The following is a 27259-nucleotide window of genomic DNA, read 5'->3' on the forward strand; positions in this document are numbered from 1 at the left end:
CTTTCATCTCTAGATCTGGAAATTGTAAGTACAATGACATGAAAATGTTTTATTGAATGGAAAGTTTAAACCACTTAACACATTAGAGAAAAATGTTCTGATAAATTAATGTATAATCGGCAAACTATGGATAATTGATGTATCAAAGAAATTATATTTTTAGCAATATGGAGTTTTTTTACAATCAATCACGGAATCTGTACAGTGCAAATAGAGGATGTTCCAACCATCAAGTCTGCACTGGCCCTCCGAAAAGCATCCCCAAATCCACCCTATCCCTACATTTACCATGGCTAACCCACTCAGCCTGCACATCCCTGAACACTATCAGACAATCTAGCATGGACAATCCACTTTGCCAGCAGATTTTTGAATTGTGGGAGGAAGCTGAAGCACCTGGCAGAAAGCCACACATAACTGGGGAGAATGTGCAATCTTCACACAAACAGTTACTCACGGCTGGAATTGAACCCAGATCCCTAGTGCTGGAAGGCAGCAGTGCCAACCACAGAGCCAACATGCTGTCCCTTTTCAACAGTTTTCAATCTTTCCTGCCTCTCCCAAATGCTGCATTGATTTATATTACAGTGTCATTACATCATTTGTTCAATTTCCACAATTTTCCTTGAAGCTACGTAGACTTGCGATAAGTCTGATTGCAGGAAACTTGCAATAAATTTGTGTTAAGTGGAGCTTCAAAATAGTCAAAGCCCCTATATAGCTTGCTTTGCCTGTGGATGTCCTCTATGTCAAAAAACAAACAAATGAAAACAGTGATGATGTGAAAAATGTCTGTTTTTCAATTTGTTCAGACTTGCAATAACATGGGCTTGTACAGTAAAAGGCACTGAAAAATATTGGGAGTTAGTTCAAGGAAATCTTAGTTTTTTTTCGGCTTAACATTTTTTCTTCAGATGAGCCTGCCGTGTTTTCAGTGCAGTCAAGCATATTTTTCATGTTTTTGTGCAGCTGTATTAAATTCTGGAGCATCTCTACAATCTTTATGGCTTTACCTATGGAAATAGGTGAATGAGTGGGTGGGCATTTGACAGATTCTCCACAGCCATCAATGTGTTAATTATCCTTTTCTTCCGTGACACATTTTGTCTACTTCGCTGATCCACACCCTAAAAGTGCTGGTGGTCATCCAGGTAATTGTCCTAACATTCACAAAGCATCATGACTTAGAGTCATAGAGTCATACAGCACAGAAACAGACTTTCACTACAACCATTCCATGCCAACCATAATCCCAAACTAAACTAGTCCTATCTGCCTACCCATATCCCTCCAAACATTTCTTATTCAGGTACTTATCCAAATGTACTTTTAAACATTGTAACTGGACCCACATCCACTATTTCCTTTGGAAGTTTATTGCATACACAAACCATTCTCTGTAAAAAGGTGGCTCCTCATGTCTCTTTTAAATCCTTCTCTCACCTTAAAAATATGCTCACTAGTCTTGAAATTCCCTCACCCTATGGAAAAGAGACCTGACATTCACATATATACCACTCATGCCTTTATAGATCCCAATAAGGTCACCTCCTCAAACCAAAATTTCATCATTCTTCAAAATGATATTTTTGTTCTAATGTTCTCTATATTCCAGAGAAACAAGTCCCAGTTTATCCAGCCTCTCCTTATACCTCAAACCCTCCATTCCCAGCAAAATCCTTATAAATCTCTTCTGAAACCTCTCCAGCTTAATAATATCTTTCCTGTCACAGAGTGACCTGAACATGGCCACAGGACCTCAGAAGAGGCCTCACCAACATCCTGTATAATCTCAACATGACATCCTAATTCCTATATTCAAAGGTCTGAGCAATGATTGCAAGTTTACTAAATCTCACTCTCACTTTTTAGATTAGAATCAATCTAAACATCAGGTCATAGACAGAGAACACAGGGGGCTAACACCTTCAACATATTGTCTAGCTATCACCATTGTTAACAGCTAACTCGAGAATGCAACTTTAAAAAAAAGGGTTTTGTGATTTACACATGAAAGAAGTGAAACTATCACTGTATTCTAACAGATGAAAGGCTTAACAGCCAATCAATTTTTCAATGTAAATTATGTGTTACGATCGAGCCCTCCACTATCACCTGATGAAGGAGCGTTGCTCCGAAAGCTAGTGTGCTTCCAATTAAACCTGTTGGACTACAACCTGGTATTGTGTGATTTTTAAGCTTACTAAATGCCTTCTTAATCACCCTATCTATTTGTGATGTAAACTTCAAAGGATTATGTACCTGAACCCCTCGGTCTCTCTCTGTTCTACAATACTATCTAAGGCCCTATTTTTAATTGTATAATTCCTGCCCTTGTTTGTTTTATCAAAATGCAACATCTTGTATTTATCCAAATTAAACTCCATCTGTCACTCTTCAGCTCATTGTCCCAATTGATCAAGATGTCATGTGATCGGAAATAACCTTCTTCATTGTCCATTATACCACCAACTTGATGTCATCTGCAAACTGATTAATCATGCCTTCTTTACAGTCATATAAATAATTTATATAAATGGCGAACAAAAGTAAACCCAACGCCTGGTCACAGGCCTCCAGTCCGAAAAACAACCCTCCACCATCAGTCTCTGTCTCCTGCCATTAAATAAATTTTATATCCAGTTGGCAAGCTCACTCTAAATCCCATGTGATCTAACTATTAATTACTCAACTGTGTAGAATCTCATCAAAGTTCAAGTAAATAAAGTCTACCATTCTGCCCTCATCAGTCTTCTTGGTTACTTCCTCAAAAAAAATCAAATCAAGTTGGTAAGGCATGATTTCTCTTGCACAAAACTATGCTGACTATCCCCTATCATTCCTTGGTTCTCCAAATGCATATAAATCCCACCTTTTAGAATCACTTCCAACGATGTACCCACTACCAAAGTCTGATTTACAGGTCTATAGTTCCTAGGCTTCTCCTTATATCCTTTTTTAAATGAAAGCACAGCATCAGCCACTCTCTATGCTTTTGGCACCCCACCTGAGTTATAGATGATACAAATACCTCTGCAAGGGGCCCCAGAATTTCCTCCCCAACTTCCCACAACGTCCTGGGATATATCAGGTCTTTATATTTTCTAAGACTTCCAGCAGTTCCTCTTCTGTAATGTGAACTGTTTTCAAAACACCCTTGATTTCTCTAGCCTCCACTTCTTTCTCAATAGTAAAAACTGACGTGAAATATTCATTTAATATCTCTCCCATCTCCTGAAGTTCAACACAAAGATGGCCTCTTTGATCTTTAATGGGTCTTTTTCTCTCTCTCTCTCTCTCTCTCTCTAGTTGATGCTTGCTCTTGATTTACTAGTATTCTTCGGGTTATCCTTAACCTTATTACCCAAGGCTATTTCTTTTCCTCTCTTTGCCTTCCTGATCTCCCTCTTAATAATGCCCCTACACTCTTTTTATTGTTCAAGAGGTTCATTTGACCCCAATTTCTATATCTAAATATGATTCTTCTATATTCGTGACCTCTTGGACTCTACTATCAGAAGAAGCAGCACTGGTCAGTTCTGGAAAAGTACGAGAGAGCTGGAAAACTGACACCTTTGGTCCAACTCGTCCACGCTGACCAGATATCCTGTACTGAACTAGTTCCATTTACCAGTGATTGGCCCATATCTCTCTGAACCCTTCCTATTCAGGTATTCGCCTCCACCACTTCCTCTGGCAGCTCATTCCACTCACTGCAGAATTGCCAGCCTCTGACCTACTTTAAAAGCCATGGTGTTTATATAGCTAGTCCTATTGGAGATTGTCGTTGTCTCATACTTGGAGTCATAGAGACATAGATATGTACAGCATAGAAACAGCATCTCGTCCAGGCTGACCAGTTATCCTAAGTTAATTTAGTGCCATTTACCAGCATTTGGCCCATATCCCTGTAAACCCTTTCTATTCATATACCCATCCAGATGCCTTTCAAATGTTGTAATTGTACCAGCCTCCAGCATTTCTTCTGACAGCTCATTCTATACACACACCACCCTCTGTGTAAAAAAGTAACCCCTCAGATCCCTTTTAAATCTTTCCTCTCTCACTTTAAATGTATGCCCTCTAGTTTTGAACTCCTCTACCTTTGAAAAAATTCCTTGGCTATTCATCCTATCTCCGCACCTTCTGATTTTATAAACCTCGATAAGGTCACACCACAGCCTCTGATGCTCCAAAACATCAATTTTCCTGCTCCTCGGATGCTGCCTGACCTGCTGTGCTTTTCGAGCACCACACTAATCTTGACTCTGTTCTCCAGCATCTGCAGTCCTCACTTTCGCCTCCCAACCAATCCAGCGTCTCCTTGCAAACTCGGCAACATCTATACCCTCTCAAGTTTAACAACATCCGTCCCAGAGCAGGGTGACCAGAATTGTATGCAGTATTCTAGAAGTGACCTCACCAATGCCTTGTACAGCCGCAACATGATATCTCAAATGTCTTGTCAAGCTATTGCAGGACAAAAATAAACATTAAAGCCATAAGAGAAAGAGGTGACAGCTAAAAAATTTAATTGATCAAATTAATGTGTAAGTGGTAGGGTAAAGTAACATGTTTGTCTTTGCTTGTATTTTAATCAACAAATACTTAGAAATTGTAAATTTTTTGTTCCCCAGATCCTTTGTGGTACGACTTGCAACACGAAATGACACTGCAGGAATTGAAAGACTTGTAAAAGACCTTCATCTGGAGTTCAGTATTTTAAATACCTTGCACATTTATAATCAGTCTCGCAGAGACTCAGTGAGTATTTGATTAGTTTGGTTTATGTTGTTGAGTTCCCTGTAAATTGTTTAATATATTAAGCAAGACAGTTTGATATGTTTATCTGGTATGACAAGGAAGGAAGCTCTTGAGTTTATGCAATTGAGTGTGACTATAATGAAGAATGGTGAAGATTGTATCTCCTTTCCATTCTACAAGGTTCTGAACTGGAGGATGAACATGATAAACATTGAGCTTTTCAGATGATTCTGGGGAGGGCCAGAACATAATGCAATCAATGCACTGGGGGTAGTTTACATTGCTGATCAAGATGCCCATGTTATTGCAAGGTTCACTTAGATTTCATTAGTTCATCAGTTCACCCATCAGGCAAACAAAACACACTACCCCAGTTCAACACGCAAATTCATAAGTAATTTCCCCTTTTATGTGCCCCCATCTCTATTGCCTAAAACAAACTAATCCTACAAACAATGAGATATTTCTTTTCAAACATCAAAGCACCAGTTTAGTAGACAGGAGATCCTAGGTTCAGTTCCCAGTAGGCGCCTGCTTGGTGCATTTGTAGTTAGCACTGCTGCCTCACCACACCAGGATTCCAGGTTTGGTTCCAGCCTCAGGCGACTGTCTGTGTGGAGTTTGCACGTTCTCCCCGTGTCTGCATGGGTTTCCTCCGGGTGCTCTGGTTTCCTCCCACAGTCCAAAGATGTGCAGGCCAGGTGAATTGGCCATGCTAAATTGCCCATTGTGTTAGGTGCATTAGTCAGAGGGAAATGGGTCTGGGTGGGTTACTCTTCGGAGGGTCGGTGTGGATTGGTTGGGCCGAAGGGCCTGTTTCCACACTATAGGGAATCTAATTTAATCAATTTATGTCTTGCCATCCTTCATATGTAAAAAGGATGACTTGCCAACCACAACTAAAATAACAGAACAGAAAGTTGTGCAAATAAGTGTTACTTACATGGTTGAAAACTGAATTTTACCAATTGAAATGCTTAGGCAATTAAAAGTCATAACTCATCCTCTTCTTAGCATTTCTAATTGGTGTAACCGCCTGTGACTTCCACAGAGGTGGAAATAGGTTGTTCAAACCTCAGCTCTGATTGCTGTGATGCTTGTGGCCAATATCCCTGGATTTTGCAGCTCTTGAAAACAGCCACTTGCACCCCTGGGAGAATTGCAGTGCAATTTTGACCACTGGGACATAAGACAACATGTCGGGTACTGCGGACATGGCAGCATTCCAAGTTGGAATTGCTCAGTCTGGTCCTCAGTTCCACGTTTCCTTCTGCCATCATTACTTTCTTATCCTACCCACTCATCTGGGCTAGCAATGAATTGATGCAACTTGGTGTCAAAGAACAGTTTCAATAATCAGTTTTAAGTTGGAACTAACAGAGCAGAATTGCACTAGTCCATTGAAAAGACTGAAAGATATAAAGAATTGTAATGTGATGGTGATAGTAACTGGGAGTTGCACCATAACTAGATATTACCTAAGGTCTCCAGGTTAGTGGAATGAGATCATGCTGGAAAGTCACAGGAGGTAATTAAACCTTGTGAATTGGGCAGATGATGTAATGTTCAAGGGGAAAGTGAGGACTGCAGATGCTGGAGATCAGAGCTGAAAATGTGTTCCTGAAGAAGGGCTCATGCCCAAAACGTCGATTCTCCTGCTCCTTGGATGCTGCCTGACCTGCTGCACTTTTCCAGCAACACATTTTCAGCAGATGATGTAATGTTACCAGATCCTCTAATTTAAAAATAGGCTACCATGAACAATGTGGTTTAAAAGTATTGTCAGCTAAAACAAAGCAGTGGTGCAGGATGTCAATATAAGCTGCAGTAGCCAATATTGAAAAAGTGTGAATTGGCATGGAGCTTCAATTGAGCAAGCAGTGGAAGTAATAATCAAATAAACTTGCCTAGCACAGCAAGGACACATAACTTGGGTGCGTTTCAGAGTTAGCACTTCTGTGTTCAGAGTGACAATATGGGAGAAGTGAACACTGGGTGAGCTTTTACTATGAATTTTATTCACTCAGGCTTCAAGAGCATCAGAGAAGAAGATAGCTTCAGCTCCAGGCCTTGGGCAGTAACAACCAAAGGGGCACCAGGATCATGATCCTTGAGAAAGAGAGGATGATATATGCACAAAGGGGCACCCAAAATCCATTTGTTTCCAGAGCATTGTTGCCTTCTAACTTCTTCAGGATTTACCAACAGAAGTTTACCTTCCTGAGCTTCACTGTCACCAAAGGGATAATTGCCTTTGTTAGTCGAGGCAAATAGTTTAAGAGCAAAGACATTATGCTGGAACTGTAGAAAATGTTGTTTCGGCAATGGCTAGAATATTGTGTGTAGATGTGGAATCCACGTTATAGGAGTGAAGTGATTGCATTAGAGAGCGTGCAGAGGAGATTTACCAGGATGTTGCCTGGGCTAGAGAGTTTTAGCTGTGAAGAGAAATTGGGTAAACAGAGGAGATTGATAGGAGGACATGATTGAGATACATAAAACTGTGAGGGGCACAGACAGGGCTGACAGGAAGGAGACTGTTCAGTTTTGTGGAGAGATCATTGATCATGGGGCCAGTTGATTTAAGACAAGGGGTAGGAGATTTAGAGGGCAGGTGAGGAAAATCTTTTTCACTCAGAGGCTGGTGGTAATCTGGAACTCACTACCTGTAAGACTGGTAGAAGCAAATAGCCTCAAAATATTTAAGAAGTATTTAGATAAAGGCTTAGGGATGGGTGTATGAATAAGAAGGTTTAGAGGGGTATGGGCCAAATGCTGGCAAATGAGATAAGGTCCGATTGAGATGTCTGATTGGCATGGACAAGTTGGACTGAAGGGTCTGTTTCCATGCTATATGACTCTATGTGCACCAGGCACATAAGGCTACAGGCCAAGTGCTGGAAGATGGGATTAGTTGTTGGCTAGTTGTTTTTAACTGGTGCAGACTAAATGGGCTGAAGGGCCTTTTTCTGTGCTGTAGCTTTCTATGACTTTACTGAGTTGCTTTGCAATACCCATCCCAGGCTTCCTTTCATCAAATTGGCTGGCATCTTTCTGGGGCAGGACTTTTTTTTGTGAATGAGTGATCAAATTCTCACCTCTAACTGACTAGTGCTTCCCAACAAAATCACACTTGCTTTTTCAGTGGTGGGGTGGTAAAGCCTGCCACCTGAATAATTCTGCTCATTATGTTCCATGCCAAGTTTCATTTCCATCTTTCTTTGTGAAGGTTTACTCAACAGCATCGGTTTTTCACTAGAAACTTATGTAGTTTCAATGTTTATGTACTAGCTTCCACAAGATACTTTACACGGAATTAGCTCTTTCATGAGTATCCTCAATGGGTTGTCATCACTAGCATTTTTGTGTTCCTTAAACTTGTGTTGATGATTAATAAATCAAAATAACGTTTGATAAATTTATATCACATACTGCTGAAGTAGATGCAGACATGTCTGCTTAGAATCCCTACAGTATGGAAGTAGGCCATTCAGCCCATCAAGTCCACACTGACCATCCGAAGAGCATCCCACCTAGACCCACCCCTCTATCCCATGTTTCCCATGGCTAATCCACCTAATCTGCACATCTATGTGAGGAAACACACGCAGACACAGGGAGAATGTGCAAGCCCCAAACAGTCATCTGAGGCTAGAACTGAACCCAGGTCCCCAGTGTTGTGAGGTAACAGTGCTAACCACTGAGCCACAGTGCCCTCTTCTTACAAGCAATTTTCTAGATAAGTCATTTCAATGTCTCTGTTTCCTCCATCTGCACAATTAGCCACATGATACTTATTATATATTACATTATTATATCTGAAGCATTTATTAACGTTCCTTTGGTTTTTCTGGAACATAGTCCCATTGTTATTTTTCCAATTTCTTTTTCTTTAGACATAACTGTGTTTGCTGCATATGGTCTCATCACTATTCTGCTTGTTTTTGATCCTTCCATTACATTGATGCATATCTAATATATGGACTGTTCTGAAATATGGTAATCATTGAGTACTGTATTATTTGAGCACAGCAAAATGCCACATTTGTTCTATGAAGGTTGAAAGGACTGATGGTTCCCAAAGAACTCTTTTAAGGCAGCAGATATCTGGTTCAATAATATCTTTCTCAGCGAAGTGAATGATAGTTTGGACTTGTCTGTCCATATAAGGAATTCTAGCATAATCTGGAAACCTTAATCGCTAGTGCTTATCATCAAGTCAATATTGTCAATATTGTGCATATTTTATTTAAAGTCCATGACATACTTTGGATATATGAATTCATTGTCCATTTTCCAAAAGATTTAAATTCTGGCCAAGTCTCAAAGGTATTTAATAGTCATCTTTCATGTAGTTCTTAATCCATGAACTCTACTAGAGATTCCAGACATTGGAATTCTTCTCAGAAAATGCCTTTCTTCTCATTTTTCTTTGCTTAATGAGCAAAGGCACCAATTACATATCTTATTTTTTCATTGGTTCATATACCAACCTCTTTCATGAGTCATTTTGTTCAAATTCCAACACATGAAAAATAATTATACCATGACAACTTCCATTTACTTTCTGCCATTTTCAACAATGGCTACTAAGATTTTGTTTTATGTCGAAAAGAAGAAAAAAGTTCTAACCTTTGCCGTTAGGCAACCATCCCCTATTCTCAAATTAAAACTCATGTAGCCAGGCGGTGAAGGGCAGTGCAGCTAATCTTTACATTTACAAGTTTCATATTTATATAGTAGCACATTGTAATCAACAACCCTTCTTTCATCCTGCTCCTACACTTATGAGCATAGTTAAGCCTCAATGAATAGTCATCATCCAATTATAAATAGAACTCAAATAATATGCCAATAACATCAATAAAGTTTCAGTATCTGAGTTGATGCATCATCTGCATGAACGGGTGGCACGGCGGCACAGTGGTTAGCACTGCTGCCTCACAGCATCAGAGACCCGGGTTCAATTCCCCCCTCAGGCAAATGTCTGTGTCTGTGTGGACTTCCTCCGGGTGCTCCGGTTTCCTCCCACAGTCCAAAAATGTGCAGATTAGGTGAATTGGCCATGCTAAATTGCCCGTAGTGTTAGGTGAAGGGGTAAATGTAGGGGAATGGGTCTGCGTGGGTTGCTCTGCGGAGGCCCGGTGTGGACTTGTTGGGCCAAAGGGCCTGTTTCCACACTATAAGTAACCTAATCATAAAAATCCTGTGTGATGCATCCTCAGTGTTGATGACTTCCTTGGAAGACCAACAGTCATTCTTCTGCCTTCTTCCTGTGACACACTTGAGATGAAGTGGGAGTTTACAGATATTATTATTTGATCCTCTCCTTCCTTATTTCTCTCTTTGTTATCCTCTGTTTGTTTTTGTAGTCTTCCCAATCTTCTGATTTTCCAGTGCTCTTGGTCATTTTATAGGCTCTCTCTTTTTCTTTGATAAATTTCCTGATTTCCTTTGTCAGCCATGGCTGACTAATCCACCCCCAGATAATCCTTCTTTTCTTTGGGATGGGCTCTGTACTGTGTCCTCAATTACACCCAGAAACTCCTGCCATTGTTGCTGTACTGTCTTCCCCTCTAGGCTCTGCTCCCAATCGATTTTCATCAGTTAAACCAAAGAAGATCTGAATTGATATAGGAGCAGAGAGACCTCATGGTTCAAGTGCATAATTTTCTGAAGATGGTCAGACAAATTGAAATGGTTTTTAAGTATGCTACAGAGCCCTTTGGTTTATTAATAGAGGCGTAGATTTTAGAAATGCAAGGACATGATGCGAAACCTGTACAAATCGAAGATTACATTTTTAGTACTGTGATCAGTCTCAGCACATTATTTAAGGAAGGATGTTAAAGTCTTGGAGAGAGTTCAAAGGAAATTTAGTAGAATGAAACGAGGAAGGAGGAATTTTGGATACAAGGAAAGATTAGATAAAGTGGATTTATCCTCCTTGGAGCAGAGACAATTTAGAGGTTATCGTATTGAGATGTTCAAAATTAAGAACAATGTTGATAAGATAAAGAAGGATATTACTTGGTATGTCAGTAACTAGGGGTCACAATATTAAGATTGTCAGAAAGAGAGCCAGAAGTGAGATGAGGAGAAATTTCTTTACTCAAAGAGTTGTTAGGATTGGGAATGCACTGCCTAGAAGAGTATTGAAGGTGGATTCCATACGAGATTTCAAGAGTGCTAGTTATTGAAAGTGATTAACTTAGAGATAGGGCTGGAGGATGGGACTAGCTGGGTAGCTCTTTCAGCAGCCAGTACAGGCACAAAACAGATTACTGGAGAAGCATATCAGGTCTGGTTGCATCTGTGCAGAGAAATCAGAATTAATGTTTCGGGTCCAGTGATCCTTCCTTAGACCAGCACAGACACAATTGGCTGAACGGTCTCCTGAACTATAAATTTCTATGATTATACAACCTATGTTTCCCAAGAAATAACTTTTATTCAATCTATCACAAAGAATTGTGCTGGCCCCAGTGTTTGAATTTGTGATACAAAAGTCTACTATGTTTTCAGTTTACTTACAGAGTGATTTACTTACAGATGTTAGCCATTCTCCATTTTATTTTTACTAGGATGGAACTCCAATTCAGGCAATTGTTGCTGAGGTTTTACAAGAAATTGTGGGAATTGCTATCATCAGGAATGAAGAGGTATCAATTAATTTATTACTTTATACAAATTTTGCTAGAAACACTTATTACCTGATTTTTTAATTAAAAACTTTCTAATGGGGTTCTTATGGTGCAGTGGGAGTGTCCCTACCTCTGAGCCAGGAGGCCTGGGTTCAAGTCCCATCTACCCCAGAGATGTCTGAAGAGGTTGATTAGAAAATATCTCTTTCAACTATCCAATGTCTTTTTTTAAACAGCACAGGGGTATTGTTCCTACCTCTGGGCCAGGAGACCTGGGTTCAAGTCCTGTCTGCTCCAGAGGTGTGTAATAACATCTCTGAACAAACTGATTACAAAAATAAATCCACCATTTAGTCACTTAGAAATCAAAGTACATGTAATTATCAAAAAAAAAACTGAACTGTCCAATGTGCAATTTTTAACCCACTGCCATTCTCAATTGGATTCAATTTGAATTATTTTACTCCTTATCCTGACTTCCCTATTACATGATGGGACATAGAGCTGACACAAATGTTTTGAAATCCAGTGGGTATCATAATATTTATGGAAAGTTACCATTTCGGCATAATCAGAACATATATTGAAACCCAACCATTATTGCACGACTAATAATCATGGAAGTACATGGGTGCAAATATATTGACAATGTCCAAATTCATTTCAATGAATTGACTTTGGATTATGGAAATGACAGGCCAATGTTTAAACTAAATAAAAACCGAAAGAACTGTGGATACTGTAAATCAGAAACAAAAGCAGAAATTGCTGGAAAAGCATCAACAGGTCTGGCAGCATCTGTGAAGAGAAATCAGAGTTAACTTTTTGGGTCGAGTGACCTTTCCTCAGAACTCTTCACAGATACTGCCAGATCTGAGCTTTTCCAGCAATTTCTGTAGTTGTTTTTGTTGTCAATGTTTAAACTAATGTGGCATGCATTTTGCATGTATGACTTGCAATATTTTATATTAGCCATTGTATCAAAAGCCTGAGTACACAATTTAAAGTTGACTTTAGCTGATTTTAACATTTTGGGATGGCTACGAGGCTATGGTAGATGATCTGGGATCTAGGAGACAGTGAGGACTGCAGATGCTGGAGATCAGAGTTGAAACGTGTGGTGCTGGTCAGGCAGCATCCACGGAACAGGAGAGTCAGCCCTTCCAGTTTCCATTCCATTGACATTAGGGGAATGGAAAATCAAGTGGGATCAACAACTGAGGGTGAACTCCTACTGCCAGTTTTCCACCAGTTTAACATCAATCATATGCATAAGCATTATTAAAATTTTCACGTGCTACCTCAAATATATTGTTGTATCGTACATATCAGGAAGATGTTAGTAAATGTGCAGAATGGGGATATAATTGAAAATGTATTACACAAGCAATAAATATGAATTATAACTGCAAAATTTGAATCATAGCAAAATTTTACGAATAGCTTATCAAATTCCAATGACAGGTCAATTAGGTATTAGAAAAATACAGGCTTATAGTGTACATCGTAGCATTTTGGAATGGTTAGAAGATTAGCTGGCTAACAGGAAGCAGAAAGTAAATATAAATACGTCTTTTTTCTGTGGTGTACTATGGAGATCAATGCTAGATGTTAACGGTTTACAATTTATATAAATGATTTAGATGAAGGATCAGAAGAAGAAGGTATGATTGCAAAATTTGCTGACAACACAGGATAGATAGGAAAATAGATTGTGAAGGGCACATAAGAAGGTTATGTAAAGATATTGATAGGTTTATTGATTGGGAAAATATGTGGCCAATGGAAACGTGAAACTGTTCATTTTGGCCTGAAAAACGAAAAGTACATTAACTGGTAAAAGATTGCAGAGTTCTAAGATGCAAAGGGATCTGTGTACATGCACAATATTGGTCACCATATTTGAGGAAGGATATAAACACTTTGTAGGTAGTTCAGAGAAGGTTTATTTGCACTAAAATGAGGGCTTGTCTTATGAGGACAGGTTGTAGCGGCTAGATTAGCATCCACTGGAGTTTAAAAGAGTGAGAGCAAGTTAGTTGAAACATAGAGGATCTTAAAGAGTCTTGACAGGATGGACATGGAAAGAATAGTTCCTCTTATGGAAAAATCTGGAATTAGGGGTCACTATTTAAAAATCATGGATTGCCTATTTAAACTAAGTAATGTGTTTTTCTCTTAGAAGATCGTGAGCCTTTGGACCCCTCTTCCTGAAAAGGTGATTGACGCAAAGTCCTTGAATATTTTTAAGGCAGAGATAGGACAGGGTCCTCAAGTATTTTGAGTTTAGTTTAGAACCAGGTTTCAATTCAGAAGAACAGTTCCATACTCACAGAAGGCCAGGTTAGGTTTTGCAGTGTCTAAGCTATAAACATTTGTACAGAAGTTCAACCTGTCAGAGCTGAAAAAATATTTAAGTTCAGGACTGGAAAAAGTCTGTATACAACTAGCGCAGGAGGAATCAAAACTGAAAAGAGTTAGATTAGGAGCAGCATTTCACTGGGAATCAGTATCTTGGAAGGATATTCATGGGAAAAAGGTTGAATTTTATTTTTTCACTTTGCTGTTTGTGTTAAGACCGCAGTTCTTACTTGCCCTATTAGAGCAAAGATATTATTAAACTGAAGAGGGTTCAGAAAAAAATTACCAGGATGTTGCTAGGAGGGCTTGAGTTATAAAATAGGCTTTTTTCACTGGAGCATAGGAGGTTGAGGGGTGACCTTACTGAGGTTTATAGAATCATGACGGACATAGATAAGGTGAATAACAAAGGTTTCCCGAAAGTGGGGGAGTTCAAAGCTAGGGGGCATATTTTTAAGGTGAGAGGAGAAAGATTTAAAAACGACATTTTTACACAGAGAGCGGTTTGTGCGTAGAAATGAACTGCTAGAGGAAGTGGCGAATGTGGGAACAATTACAGCATTGAAAAGACATTTGCTCAAGTACATGAATAGGAAAGGTTTGGAGGGATATGGGCCAAATGCAGGTGATGGGACTAGTTTACTTTGGGAACATGGTCAGCCAGGATGAGTTTGACCGATGGGTCTCTTTCTATGCTATCACATACAGGTAGCTCTTCTGTAACGTGATGGTTGCATTATTGTGGAACCCCGCATTATAGAAAAATCTCACTTTAGAAACAGCACTTAAAGCGTTGGCGATGTAGCCACGTTACAGCCAACACACATTTTAAAAGTTTGCTTTGTAGAAACAAGGTTCCCAATTTGTCAATCGCGTTACAGCAAATTCGCATTAATGAAACGTGCATTACAGCAGAGTGACCTGTATATTTAATATATAAAACTTCATTTCTTTTTTCATTTGTATATTTTGATGCTTTTGTTAAAGAACATTGACAGCCTGTTATGAATATGTTGAGTGTCTAACCACCACATTAACCAACTGCAAAAATTAAATTTACAATCTATCAAGCCAAGTTTTCCTCTACAATTTGATTTGTCCAGCATTATCATCGCCTGAGATCATAACAAGATGTACAGAAAGTTTCCAAGGATACTGTCAAAATTACTAAAATAGATTGATTGCACTCGGGTTCTTCTTTCTCCAAAATTGATGGCTGAGAGGTGACCAAGTAGTGGTCTCTAAAACCAAGAAAGGTTTTGATAAAGTCTACATGTGGAAGACATGTTATGGGAAAGACTAAAACCAGGGACCATAAATACAAGACTGTCACCAGTAAACCAACAAGAAATTCAGGATATGGACCAGGAACTGGCAGGTGGGACTGGATTTGGTTGGGATAGCGGGTCGGCATGGACGAGTTGGATCGAAGGGTCTGTTCCCGTGCTGCACATCTCTATGTCTCTATGACTCTATAATCTTCATTATGCAGGGAATGGTACAACTATGGTTATTGAGCAAATCACATTGATGCATTTAAGAGGAAGCTAAATAAGCACATGAAAGAGAATGGACTGGAAGGAATGGCTGAGAACATTAGATGAAGAAAAGTGAAAAGTAGCTCATGTAGTGCATAGACATGTATCGAGATCTTTTGGGCCTAATGGTCTATTTTTGTGTTGTAAATTCAAAATATTTTGAAGTAACTCTATTGTGTGCCATTTTGCATTAGGAAATTAACATCACATATGGTTTCAATATGTGTTAGAAGAATGAGCTAACTTTCATGGAGAAAGTGCAGTGCATCTATCATAAAGCTAATTTTTGTGAGGCTTTGCTTTATGGCCTTTCTTAGTCTCAGTGCTGGTAATGGTGCATTTCATGCAGCCAATCTCTCAGTAGGCACATTTCAAATCTTCTCTTAAACATTAAATTTTTATCAATCAGTTTAAAAATGTTCCTTTTTTCTGCACTGGTTTAGATATTCTTTCTTATGTTCAGTGTGAATTTTATTCTCCTAGCAAATTGAATATATTCGTTCGCATTATAACATCGAAAACTTTATCTACTTCGACCATCACCAACGTGAAGAACATGGGCACCTCTATCACTTTGCTTTGAACCCAATTTTCCATCACTATACCAGACATTTTCTCAAAGAAATACTTCGGATTACTTTTAAGTCATGCCTGTACTACCCTGTTTACCCAAGATTATTACTTAATAAGGTAAAACAAAATTGTTGTTACATTTATCAGATATTGCAGTATTCCGGTTTTAAATGTACTATATGTTCACCTTAATTTGTTAAAATATATATTTTATTGTTATCTATATGTACAGAAATTATCAGCAAAATGTCAAGAATGTGCATTTATGAACTGCATGATTTATTATGCACAAATTTGTACATGGATCTTTGTAATTGATTATGGTTTTAAATATTGACTTGGTACAAAATGAAATGTACCTAAATGAAAGATGTTTCTGATGATTTTTAAGCTAAATATGGCTGATGTGTTCTAAGCAGAGAAATTTTTCGTTTGGTAATTCTCATGCATTGTTAGAATAATAAAACTTTTCATTTGCTTTTTTACAATTTCCATAGAGACAACAATATGATTACTTATGATTCATATTTAGGCTTATTGGTACTAACCTGTAAGGGGAAACCCATTCGTAAGCTTCAGTGATAGTTTGAACTTTTCGGCTTAAACTTCCTTGAGTTTCACACAATTTATTTCAGATTATTTCAGATTAATTAAGAATCTACTATTTTAATATTACTTCCTGAAAGTAACGATAATTTCATTCTCTTTCAGATAAACAGTCCATTTGCTCATTCCCTCACATCAGCCCTTAATTGCCTAGTTCCTGTGCGCCGGAGAAGACAGATTATCTATCCATTGGAACAACTTGGCATTAATGCTCCATCAAAGCGAATCACCCAGAATAAGGTGGGTGAAAAGAATGGTAACTGGAAGATGAAATGGGCCAATCAGTTTTAAGATGTTGTATGCTTATGAAGATTTTGTTTCTATTGAATGTTTTAATAAAAAGAAGGAGATATTCCAGAATCTATAAACTTTTTATAGAGGCGACAGTAAGGCCATCTGGCACACAATCTCTGTGTTCATATTTTAATCATTCAGAAATATTTTTATATTTAACTTCGAAAATTGCATTAATGGCCGTTGGGACAAGGACCATTAGAGAAAAATGGCCATCTTTATATAGTGCTTTTCATGGCAACTAAATGCCTCAAAATCCTTTTCATGATCACCAGAGGTCTAAAATGCTTTACAGCTAATTATATAAATTTGAATTGTAGTGAACTACTCTAATGCCAAAAAAAGTGGCAGTCAATTCATGCAAAGTAAAATCATATGAACAGCAGGAATATAAAGATCAGATAATCTGATTTTATGATGCTGATTGAAGGATTGAAATTGACCAGAGCACTAGGGCTAACTCCATTACTCTTCTTTGAAAAAATGCTGTGGCATACATTGTATTCACCAAAGCAGGCAGATGATATTTTATTTAACGTCTCATTCAACATCGAACACCTTCAGTAATGTAGTCCTCCCTCAATACTGCACTGGAGTGACAGCCTTGATTCTTTTGTGCTCAAGCCCTGTAGTTGAACTTGAACTAGGAACCTAGTGACTCAAGTGAGAGTGCTATCAACTGTGAGCCTTGCTGATATAGTACATCTATTGTAGAAGATGTGGAACATTTTGTTGTTAGTTTCCATTATCTGTAATTTTGTGGCTTCAGATAGTATTTAATGAGTTGTTTGCTTTTTTTTTTGTCTTTTCCTGCTGCCTAGCCTTTGTTTAAAGCTTACTTCTTGACATATAGCCATGATCATAAATTTTGATATTAGGGCTCTGGAAATTTTAATCTGAGTAAATTTTAAATACAGGGTTATTATAAGAACACTTGTAATTTGTAATTAATTATATACCTTGTTGAATAGCTGCACGTGTGCTTCCACTAACTTCTAGTGTTATCAATAAAGCCTATTAAACTTAAAATATCATGGAAATTTTAGTGCAATTTGGCATTTTCATTCATACTTCATTTTCATCCATACTGCAGGAAAAAATGCAGCAGTGCTGCTTTAACTGTGCCATGATTTTTTGTTTGCATTTCAATGTCAAATGCTTGATTCTCTATGTTTTTTTCAGGCATCAAGTTGTAAAAATCTATACCCTAGATAGGATTACACATGCTCATAGTCATAATCCTAAGTCAGTAGACTCCATTCGTTAGAAAGATCTTTAGAATTAACTTGATCAATGAACTTTATTGAATTCCTGTCTAAATGATAACCTGTTTTTATTTAAAGATTAGATCATATTGTAGAACACAATCATAGTTTATATAATAGCATGACAAGAACAGACTAGTCCAAAAAAAGCAACAGGTTTAACTGAACATCTTGAGCTTATTTTTCTCTTTTTAAAATGGGAGTTGTAGATACTTAATTCTTGCTGAAAATTTAGAAAGGTGATAGCAATTGTGTGATTCAGGGAAAGATGCTAATGGTGGAATGGTGGTGCATGTGATGTTTATTGAATTCAACAAGTCATGTCAGACTTAGTATTGATAGTCTGTGAGACACAAACATATGAGACACAAACCTGAATTTCTGAACATGATATGACAAATTATATTAAAAAATATGCAAAAAGTCAGAATGAAAATGCTCCACTTCCAAACTACTAAGAACCAACAGTTAGTTACACCCCTTGAGAAGGGGATGGTAATAGCAGGCAAAGGGCTTTTGGAACACTGACAACTCTCATTACAATTCACTAGAGCTTTGACAAATTGATGCTTAAAATAATGGACATTGTGCTTTTTTTACAGAGGTTTTTTCAGGAAAGCAAAGTTTTTTTAAAGACTCCATCCTTTGAATATTGTATGATTATTTTAAGGCCTTTTAACCTGTAATCTGGGGGACAATTAGCTTAGTTAGTTGGGTGGTTACTGTATAGTTCAGAACAACACCATTGTGGGTTTGGTTCATGTTGAGGCTGAAGTAGACTTGGGATCTGTATCTTTACCCTGTCTCTTAGAGAAGACAATAGTCAAAAATACTACTGTCAGAAATTACCAAGAAAACAACTCAGGATGAAATGTCTGCAGACAATATGCTAAAGACGTGTCTTCAGGCAGAGCACATATGAAGGAATAAATGAATGAATAAATCTTGTAATTATGCAGTAGTTTATTATAGCCATTATATTTAAAAATATATCATCAGGATTGTGTGTCTTATACAACTAATTGAAACAATTAGTCATAATATAATTTTATCTATTTTTGTTATTAGTTTATATCAAATAAACGTACCATCTTTCATGCTAAAAGTGCCATTGCACAAATAATCTTTTATACCAGTTAAAAGATACACTTACTTCAGACTTTACAGTATTGTGTCATTGCCTTTCTTTCAGTGTGTAACATTAAAACCTCTTCCTCCACTTTAACACTATCACAACTTTTATTTCAACTACTGTTGCATCACCTGACAGACAGTCCTGAATTTTTAGCCTTTATCTAATTCACTAACAGCTTTTGTAGGAAGAACTTGCATGTAATGTGCCTGAGTGCTAGAGCACCTCAGTGGATCCCCTCATTTAAAAAGACCACATTCAGCATAAACACAATGTGGAGCTTGGAAATGCATTCTTCTCCATTCTAATGCACTAGCTTACAATTAGATTGTGTTAGTTAGAATATGAACTGGATGAACCATGGATTGAAATGAGTTAACGTGAAGTAAGTAGCCATAGTCCATAAGGAACCATAAGCTCATTGTCTGTTAGAGAGAGGCAAGTGGTTATATAGATTGAGGGTCACCATCATGCATCAAACATGGACTAAAGCAAGGAGTTAACCCACCATGAACTACTGCAGCGAATACAAGAATTGTACCTGTATTCGTGCACCTTACTCTAGCTGTCTAGACTAATTCAGCTACCAAACCCACAGAGTATAGTTTGAGCTGGAGGGAGATGTGAGAGTGGGATGCATTTCCATAATGGAAGAACTTCCCTGACTTCAGAGCCAAAGGGCATAGAGCCTTGTACTTGCCTTAGAAGAGGATTTCCGGCTCTGATGTCAGGCCAGTCACCAAAATCTGTATCAATCACAGAATGTGATAGGTGTGACTACACAGCTTACAGACTTAATTATGCAATATCATGGAAGCTTTTCTTTGATATTAATCCAATGTTTAGCAGCTTTATTGGATTCTGCTGCTAACACTCCACCTAAAAACCACGAGGTACCTTTACTTCTATGGAAGTGCAGACAACTAACTTAGTGCCATTTTGAAATAGTGTAGGCCTAATCTTGCATACCAGCTCCTGGACAAAGGATGGAGGCTTTCTCTGAATCTAAAACCTGCTGTTAGTCTAGCTATTCTTAATCATTAGTAATATAAGTTGGAATATTACTTCTATTAGTTAAGTATAAGTAATGTTGAACTTTTGGAGGGATTCTCCACCCACAAATCTTAGTGTTTTTCTTGTCGTTTCTTTGTGGTAGATTGTCAATTTATTGCTTTATTGGTTACCTATCCCACTCCAAGGTGTCTGTTGCATCCGATTCCAGCCCCACCTTACCATGCTCTTCCACTCACACCAATGCCTGCAAAGTCTCCCTTTACTTGCTGTCACCAATCCCAACTCCCATCAGCACTGATCCTAAATGCCCTCAGCAGTAACCTTCTCGATTTGGGACACTTTCCCACCTGCATGGAAAGTAACAGCTGTACTATTCACTTGTGTATCCCGTAATCCTGCCTCCCTCTCATTCCAGGAAGAAAACAGTCCCCATTTAGTCAAAAAGAGTCTGGAAAGGTGGTGGACTGAAAGCGTCAGCTCTTCAGGCTTTTTTTGCAGAAAGCATCCTGACTCCAGTCCAATTTTGCCACAAATCTCAATGTAGTCCACATCATTCAGGCCCCTTTAAGATTCTGACATTATTCCAGTGCCCAAAGCAATGGTGAAAGCTGGACCATACTAATCTGATCCTGCCATTTTCTCAGTCTTTCCTTTAAGAACTCCATCAATACTCAGTGACTGACTGACCATTTCTAAGCTTTTGGACTGATAACAGAGGCTGTCCTTGACTTACCAAAGCAGACCCCCTGAATAAAGGCTATCATCATTGATATGACTGCGATTCGCTGACAACCATGGCAAGCTTCCTTCCTTTGAGTCTACACGAAACATTAAGGCAAGACTGAACCAATGTGAGCCTGGTATCTTTGGCTGAACAGACAAAGTGCAAAAGGCAAAGCAAGGCAGTACAAGCAGGAATGCTGTGAGCATCCAAGAAGGTTCAAAGTGAGTGTCCACTAAGAGAACAAGCAAACAGGACAGAGGTACAGCCTGATCCAGTTCATGAGCTGGACACCTGACCCTAAGTACAATGTCCTTGCTGCAGCATTACAATGGTAGTTGCAGCCTGAGGTGCAGCATTGAAATGCAGTAGCTTCCAGTAAGTGGATCAAGGATTGACCATGAGGGTTCTTGGAGACTGATATATGTCAGATGCCAAAATCCATAGGTGTGGTATGCATGTGACTGGTGCCAATGAGTATGCCTTGAGATGTCATTGCCCACTGACTGATATGGAGGTCTAATGAAGATCAGATACCTACTCTGATTTCTATGTTGGTATTTCTCAACATCTAGCTTGTTTGGCCTATTTGCTAAGATAGAAAACTGAATATTAATAAGGCATTTATACGCTATCAATTGCCAACTCACTGCTGACTAGCGAGGAACTCATCATGCTGCTTATAAAAAGCATAAAAGATGGAGCAAGATGCTCTGGATGTCGAGGTCAACCTCCCAGACTTCCAGTCCAATTTTGCCACAAATCTCAATGTAGTCCACATCACTCAGACCCCTATAAGATTCTGACATTATTCCAGTGCCAAAGCAATGGTGAAAGCTGGACCATACTAATCTGATCCTGCCATCTTCTCAGTCTTTCCTTTAAGAACTCCATTTGTGTGCTGCATAAGAAATCATAACACAGACCTGAATGTTGCTCCTTAGGAAAGCTCTAGGACAAAAACAAAATTGCATGCAAGTAAAGCATACTTTCAAGAAGGACTATGTTAACCTATTTTTACTTAAAGCTATTATTTTAGAGTAGAATGTGCACTTACATCATTCATTGAGGTTAGAGCCTCAAGGGAAAAGTGTACTTATTTGTTTTTGACGTATGCAACTCAATTATTATTAACAATGTCACGCAATAGTAATAATATCAAATGTTAATTTATATCTGAGATGGGTACTTGATTGAAAGATACTTGAGTAAAAGATTTGCTCTTTTATCAGCTGAAGAGAAATTAAAATAATGAATGGAATCCTGAACAACATCGGAATTGCATGAAGCCTTTCTTGACTTTGAGAGCAATGAGTTGAATTTTTCAACTAAGTTCTGGGTGCTGACATAAGATTCTTGCTAGGGATTGCCTATTAAAACTCATCACCCTCATTAAAACTCGACCTACTCTTGGGAAATAAGGCAGGGCATGTGACTGAGTGACTGTGTCAATTGAAGAGCACTTCGGGGCCAACGACCATAATTCTATTAGTTTTAAAACAGTGATAGAAAAGGATAGACTAGATCTAAAAGTTGAAGTTCTAAATTGGAGGAAGGCTAATTTTGACACTTAATAGGCAAGAACTTCCAAAAGCTGATTGGGGGCAGATGTTCACAGGTAAAGGAATGACTGGAAATGGGAAGCCTTCAAAAATGAGATAATGAGAGTATATTCCTGTTAGGGTGAAAGGAAAGGCTGGTAGGTATAGGTAATGCTGATTGACTAGAGAAATTGAAGTTTTATTTCAGAAAATGAAGGAAGCATATGTCAGGTATAGACAGCAGAGATCGAGTGAATCCTTAGATTATAAAGGCAGTAGGAGTATACTTAAGAGGGAAATCAGAAGGGCAAAAAGGAGAAATGAGATAGCTTTGGCAAATACAGTTAAGGAGAATCCAAAGGAATTTTATAAATACGTTAAGGACAAAAGGGTAACTAGGGAGAGAATAGGGCCTCTCAAAGATCAGCAAGACAGCCTATGTGTGGAACCGCAGGAGATGGGGGAGATACTGAGTAATTTGCATCAATGTTTACTGTTGAGAAGGATATGGAAGATATAGAATATGGGGAAATAGATGGTGACATCTGAAAAAATGTCTATATTATAGAGGAGGAGGTGCTGGATGTCATGAAACGCATAAAAATGCATAAATCCCCAGGACCTGATCAGGTGTACCCTAGACCTCTGTGGGAAGCTAGGGAAGTGTTTGCTGGGCCCCTTGCTTAGATATTTGTATCATGGATAGACACAGGTGAGGTGCCAGAAGACTGGAGGTTGGCTAACGTAGTGCCATTATTTAAGACAGGTGGTAAGGAAAAGCCAGGGAACTATAGACCGGTGAGCCTGACATTAGTGGTGGGCAAGTTGTTGGAGGGAATCCTGAAGGACTGGATTTACATGTATTTGGAAAGGCAAAAACTGATTAGGCATAATCAACATGGCTTTGTGCATGGAAAATCATGTCTCACGAACTTGATTGAGTTTTTTAAAGAAGCAACAAAGAGGATTGCTGAGGGCAGAGTAGTAGATGTAATCTATATAGACTTCAGTAAGGCATTCGACAAGGTTCCTCTTGGGAATCTGGTTAGCAAGTCCAGATCTCATGGAATATGGGGAGGAGTAGCCATTTGCATACAGAACTGGCATGAAAGGAGAAGACAGAGGGTGGTGGTGGAGGGTTTCTTTTCAACTGGAGGCCTGTGACCAGTGGTGTGCCACAAGGATCAATGCTGGTCCAGTGCTTTTCATCATTTATATAAATGATTTGGATGTGAACATAGAGATATAGTTAGTAAGTTTGCAGATGACACCAACATCGGAGGTGTAGTGGATAGCAAAGAAGGTTACCTCAGAGTATAATGGGATCTTGATCAGGAGGGCCAATGGGTTGAGGAGTGGCAGATGGAGTTTAATTTAGATAACTGTGAGGTGCTGCAGAGCAGGGCTTATACACTTAATGCTAAGGCCCTGGGGAGTGTTGCTGAACAAAGAGACCTTGGAGTGCATGTTCATAGTTCCTTGAAAGTAGAGTCGCCAGTAGATAGGATAGTGAAAAAGGCATTTGGTATGCTTTCCTTTATTGATCAGAGCATTGAGTATAGGAGTTGCGAGGTTGTGTTACGGTTTTACAGGACATTGGTTAGGCCACTTTTGGAATAAACCCATCTGATTCACTTATGTCTTTTAGGGAAGGAAATTTGCCATCCTTACCCAGTCTGGCCTACTTGTGCTTACAGACCCATGGAAATGTGGTTGACTCTCAACTGCTCTCTGGGCAATAAAGATTGGGCAATAAATGCTGCCGAAGCCAGCGACACCCACATCAAGTGTATGAATAAAGAAATATTGCGTGCAATTCTGGTCTCCTTCATATTGGAAGAATGTTGTGAAACTTGAAAAGGTTCAGAAAAGGTTTATGTGGATGTTGCAGGGTGGGAAGATTTGAGCTATAGGGCGAGGCTGTATCGGCTGGTACTGTTTTTCTTAAAGTGTCGGTGACTGAGGGAAGCTCAAAGTCTTATGAGAGCAGTCCAGGGAGACACCCATTAATCAGGAGCTTCTGATACAGTAAATTCAAGGGCACCCTCAGATACCAGTCAGGGCACAATCAGGTATCTGGTCAGGGTGGTCACATCAGGAGGTCTATGCCCAAGACACGAGTCATAATCAGCCCTATCAGTCTAATGTGGCCAATTCGGGGAGTCATGGAAACAGTCAGGTAGCTCTATAGATATCAGTTAGGAGTCTGGTCACTAAATGTTTGGGGCTGTCTAATTGTTGCTCATGGGAATGTGCCACAACTAGTCTGGGGCTTCAGTCCGCTGTATGTCAAGAGGGCAAGGCATTCTCAGGGGTCAGTTCCATACAAGAGAGGCTGGGAAATTAATGGTGGAGAGTGAAGGCAGAATGCTGGGATGCAGATGGCATTACAAATATGAAGGGGGGAATAACTATATCTATATATATATATATATATATAAAGGGAAAGACCGTGGGCCATTGGTGATAAGGGATCATGTGAGAAGGGGAGTGGTCAGTGACGTTGAGCAGAACCCTGCCCTCAAGAGCTGACATGTTCTCGTCATGTGTCTAGGGTGGGGAGAGGTGGACAAATGCAGACAGTGATTGCTGACTGGAAACTTTTTCTCCAACCCCACACCCAGGCTGGCCTCTTTTCCCCAAAACCCCTTGACCTCCATTTCTCTCTCTACTACTTAACCAATCTTGACTTTGCTTTCTTAGCCTTTCTTGCCAATTGCACCGCACAGCAATCAACAGACAGGAGTGTTCCCTCCCAATCAGAGAACACTTCAGCAGTCTGGGACATTGACTTTTGGGTGACCGTCCTCCAAGGTGGACTTTGGGACAGGCAACAACACAAAGTGGCCGAGCAGAGGCTGTTAGCCAAGTTCGGTACCCATGGGGTTCATGTCACACTACAGGTGACCCCACTACACTATACTCTCTCTCTCACTCTCACACACACTCCTACAGACCTATACACTCACACAGACCCTCTCTCATATGCTCACACATACACACACACTCACACCTACACGCGCACCATCTCACAGACTTATACCCCTTTACACTCACACACTCTCTCACAGACACTCATACCCCTACCCATATACACACACCCACATGCACACACACGCATAAAGGTTTGTGGGGTGAATTTATATTTATTTTGCTCAAAAACTGCATGAATCCATGTAAGATCGTGTAAATCCCTTTTTTAGAAGTAGAATCAGTCTGAACATTGGGGCATAGACACCCTCACATGGGGATTAGATCAGAATGGTACTGGAAAAGCAAAGCAGGTCAGGCAGCAATAGGTGAATGGGGGTGGGGATGGAGGTGATGGGTCAGAGGAGAGGGTGAAGCAGATAGGTGGAAAGGGAGATTCGTAGATCGGACAGGTCATGTGGACAGTGCTGAGCTGGAAGGTTGGAACTGGGGGAAGGTGGAGGGAACAGAAATGAGGAAACTGGTGAAGTGCGCTTTGGTGCCCTGGGGTTGAAGTGTTCCAAGGCGGAAGATGAGGCGTGCTTCCACCAGGCATCGAGTGGTGAGGAAGCGGCGGTGGAGGAGGCCCAGGACCTGCATGTCCTCGGCAGAGTGGGAGGGGGAGTTGAAATGTTGGGCCACTGGGCGGTGTGGTTGATTGGTGCGGGTGTCCTGGAGATGTTCCCTGAAGCGCTCTGCGAGGAGGTGTCCAGTCTCCCCAATGTAGAGGAGACTGCATCGGGAGCAACGGATACAATAAATGACATTGGTGGATGTGCAGGTGAAATTCGTTTGGCTGAACTGGTCCTCACCCTTAACAATTTCTCCTTCAAATCCTCCCACTTCCTCCAGACCAAAGGGGTAGCCATGGGCACCCGTATGGGCCCCAGCTATACCTGTCTCTTTGTCGTCTACGTTTCCACACCGTAAGTAATCTAATCTAATATACCTAGATTACACCTCTTCCCACCCCACCTCCTGCAAAAATGCCATCCCATATTCCCAATTCCTCTGCCTCTTCCATTTCTGCTCCCAGGAGGACCAGTTCAACCACAGAACACACCAGATGGCCTTCTTCTTTAGAGATCGCAATTTCCCTTCTCACGTGGTTGAAGATGCCCTCCAACGCGTCTCATCTCATCACCCGCACCTCTGCCCTCAAACCCCACCCTTCCAACCGTAACAAGGACAGAACCCCCCCGGTCCTCACTTTCCACCCTACCAAACTTCGCATTAACCATATCATCCGCCGACATTTCCGCCACCATCAAACGGACCCCACCACCAGGGATATATTTCCCTCCCCACCCCTTTCCATTTTCCGCAAAAACCGTTCCCTCCGTGATTACCTGGTCAGGTCCACGCCCCCCAAAAAACCACCCGCCCGTCCTAACACCCTCCCCTGCCACCGCAGGAATTACAGTCTGCGCTCACACCTTTTCCCTCAGCACCATCCAAGGCCCCAAAGGAGCCTTCCACATTCATCAAAGTTCCACCTGCACATCCACCAATGTCATTTATTGTATCCGTTGCTCCCGATGCGGTCTCCTTTACATTGGGGAGACTGGACGCCTCCTCGCAGAGCGCTTCAGGGAACATCTCCAGGACACCCGCACTAATCAACCACACCCTCCCACTCTGCCGAGGACATGCAGGTCCTGGGCCTCCTCCACCGCCGCTCCCTCACCACCCGATGCCTGGAGGAAGAACGCTTCATCTTCCACCTCAGAACACTTCAACCCCAGGGCATTAAAGTGGACTTCACCAGTTTCCTCATTTCCACTCCTGCCATCTTACCCCAGTTCCAACCTTCCAGCTCAGCACTGTCCTCATGAC

General features: G+C 40.0%; 1 protein-coding gene across 1 annotated transcript in view; it reads left to right on the forward strand.

Moving 5' to 3' along the window:
* cfap61 (cilia and flagella associated protein 61) overlaps nt 1-27259 on the forward strand; it is a 236943-nt gene that overhangs the window by 89705 nt on the left and 119979 nt on the right. The window contains exons 13-16 of the mRNA XM_043696862.1: nt 4638-4764; nt 11349-11426; nt 15791-15997; nt 16592-16726. Of these exons, the coding sequence (XP_043552797.1) occupies nt 4638-4764; nt 11349-11426; nt 15791-15997; nt 16592-16726 (547 nt within the window). The remainder of the gene's footprint in view (nt 1-4637; nt 4765-11348; nt 11427-15790; nt 15998-16591; nt 16727-27259) is intronic.

Source organism: Chiloscyllium plagiosum, chromosome 9, assembly GCF_004010195.1.
Source record: "Chiloscyllium plagiosum isolate BGI_BamShark_2017 chromosome 9, ASM401019v2, whole genome shotgun sequence".
In the NCBI taxonomy this organism is placed as follows: Eukaryota; Metazoa; Chordata; class Chondrichthyes; order Orectolobiformes; family Hemiscylliidae; genus Chiloscyllium; species Chiloscyllium plagiosum.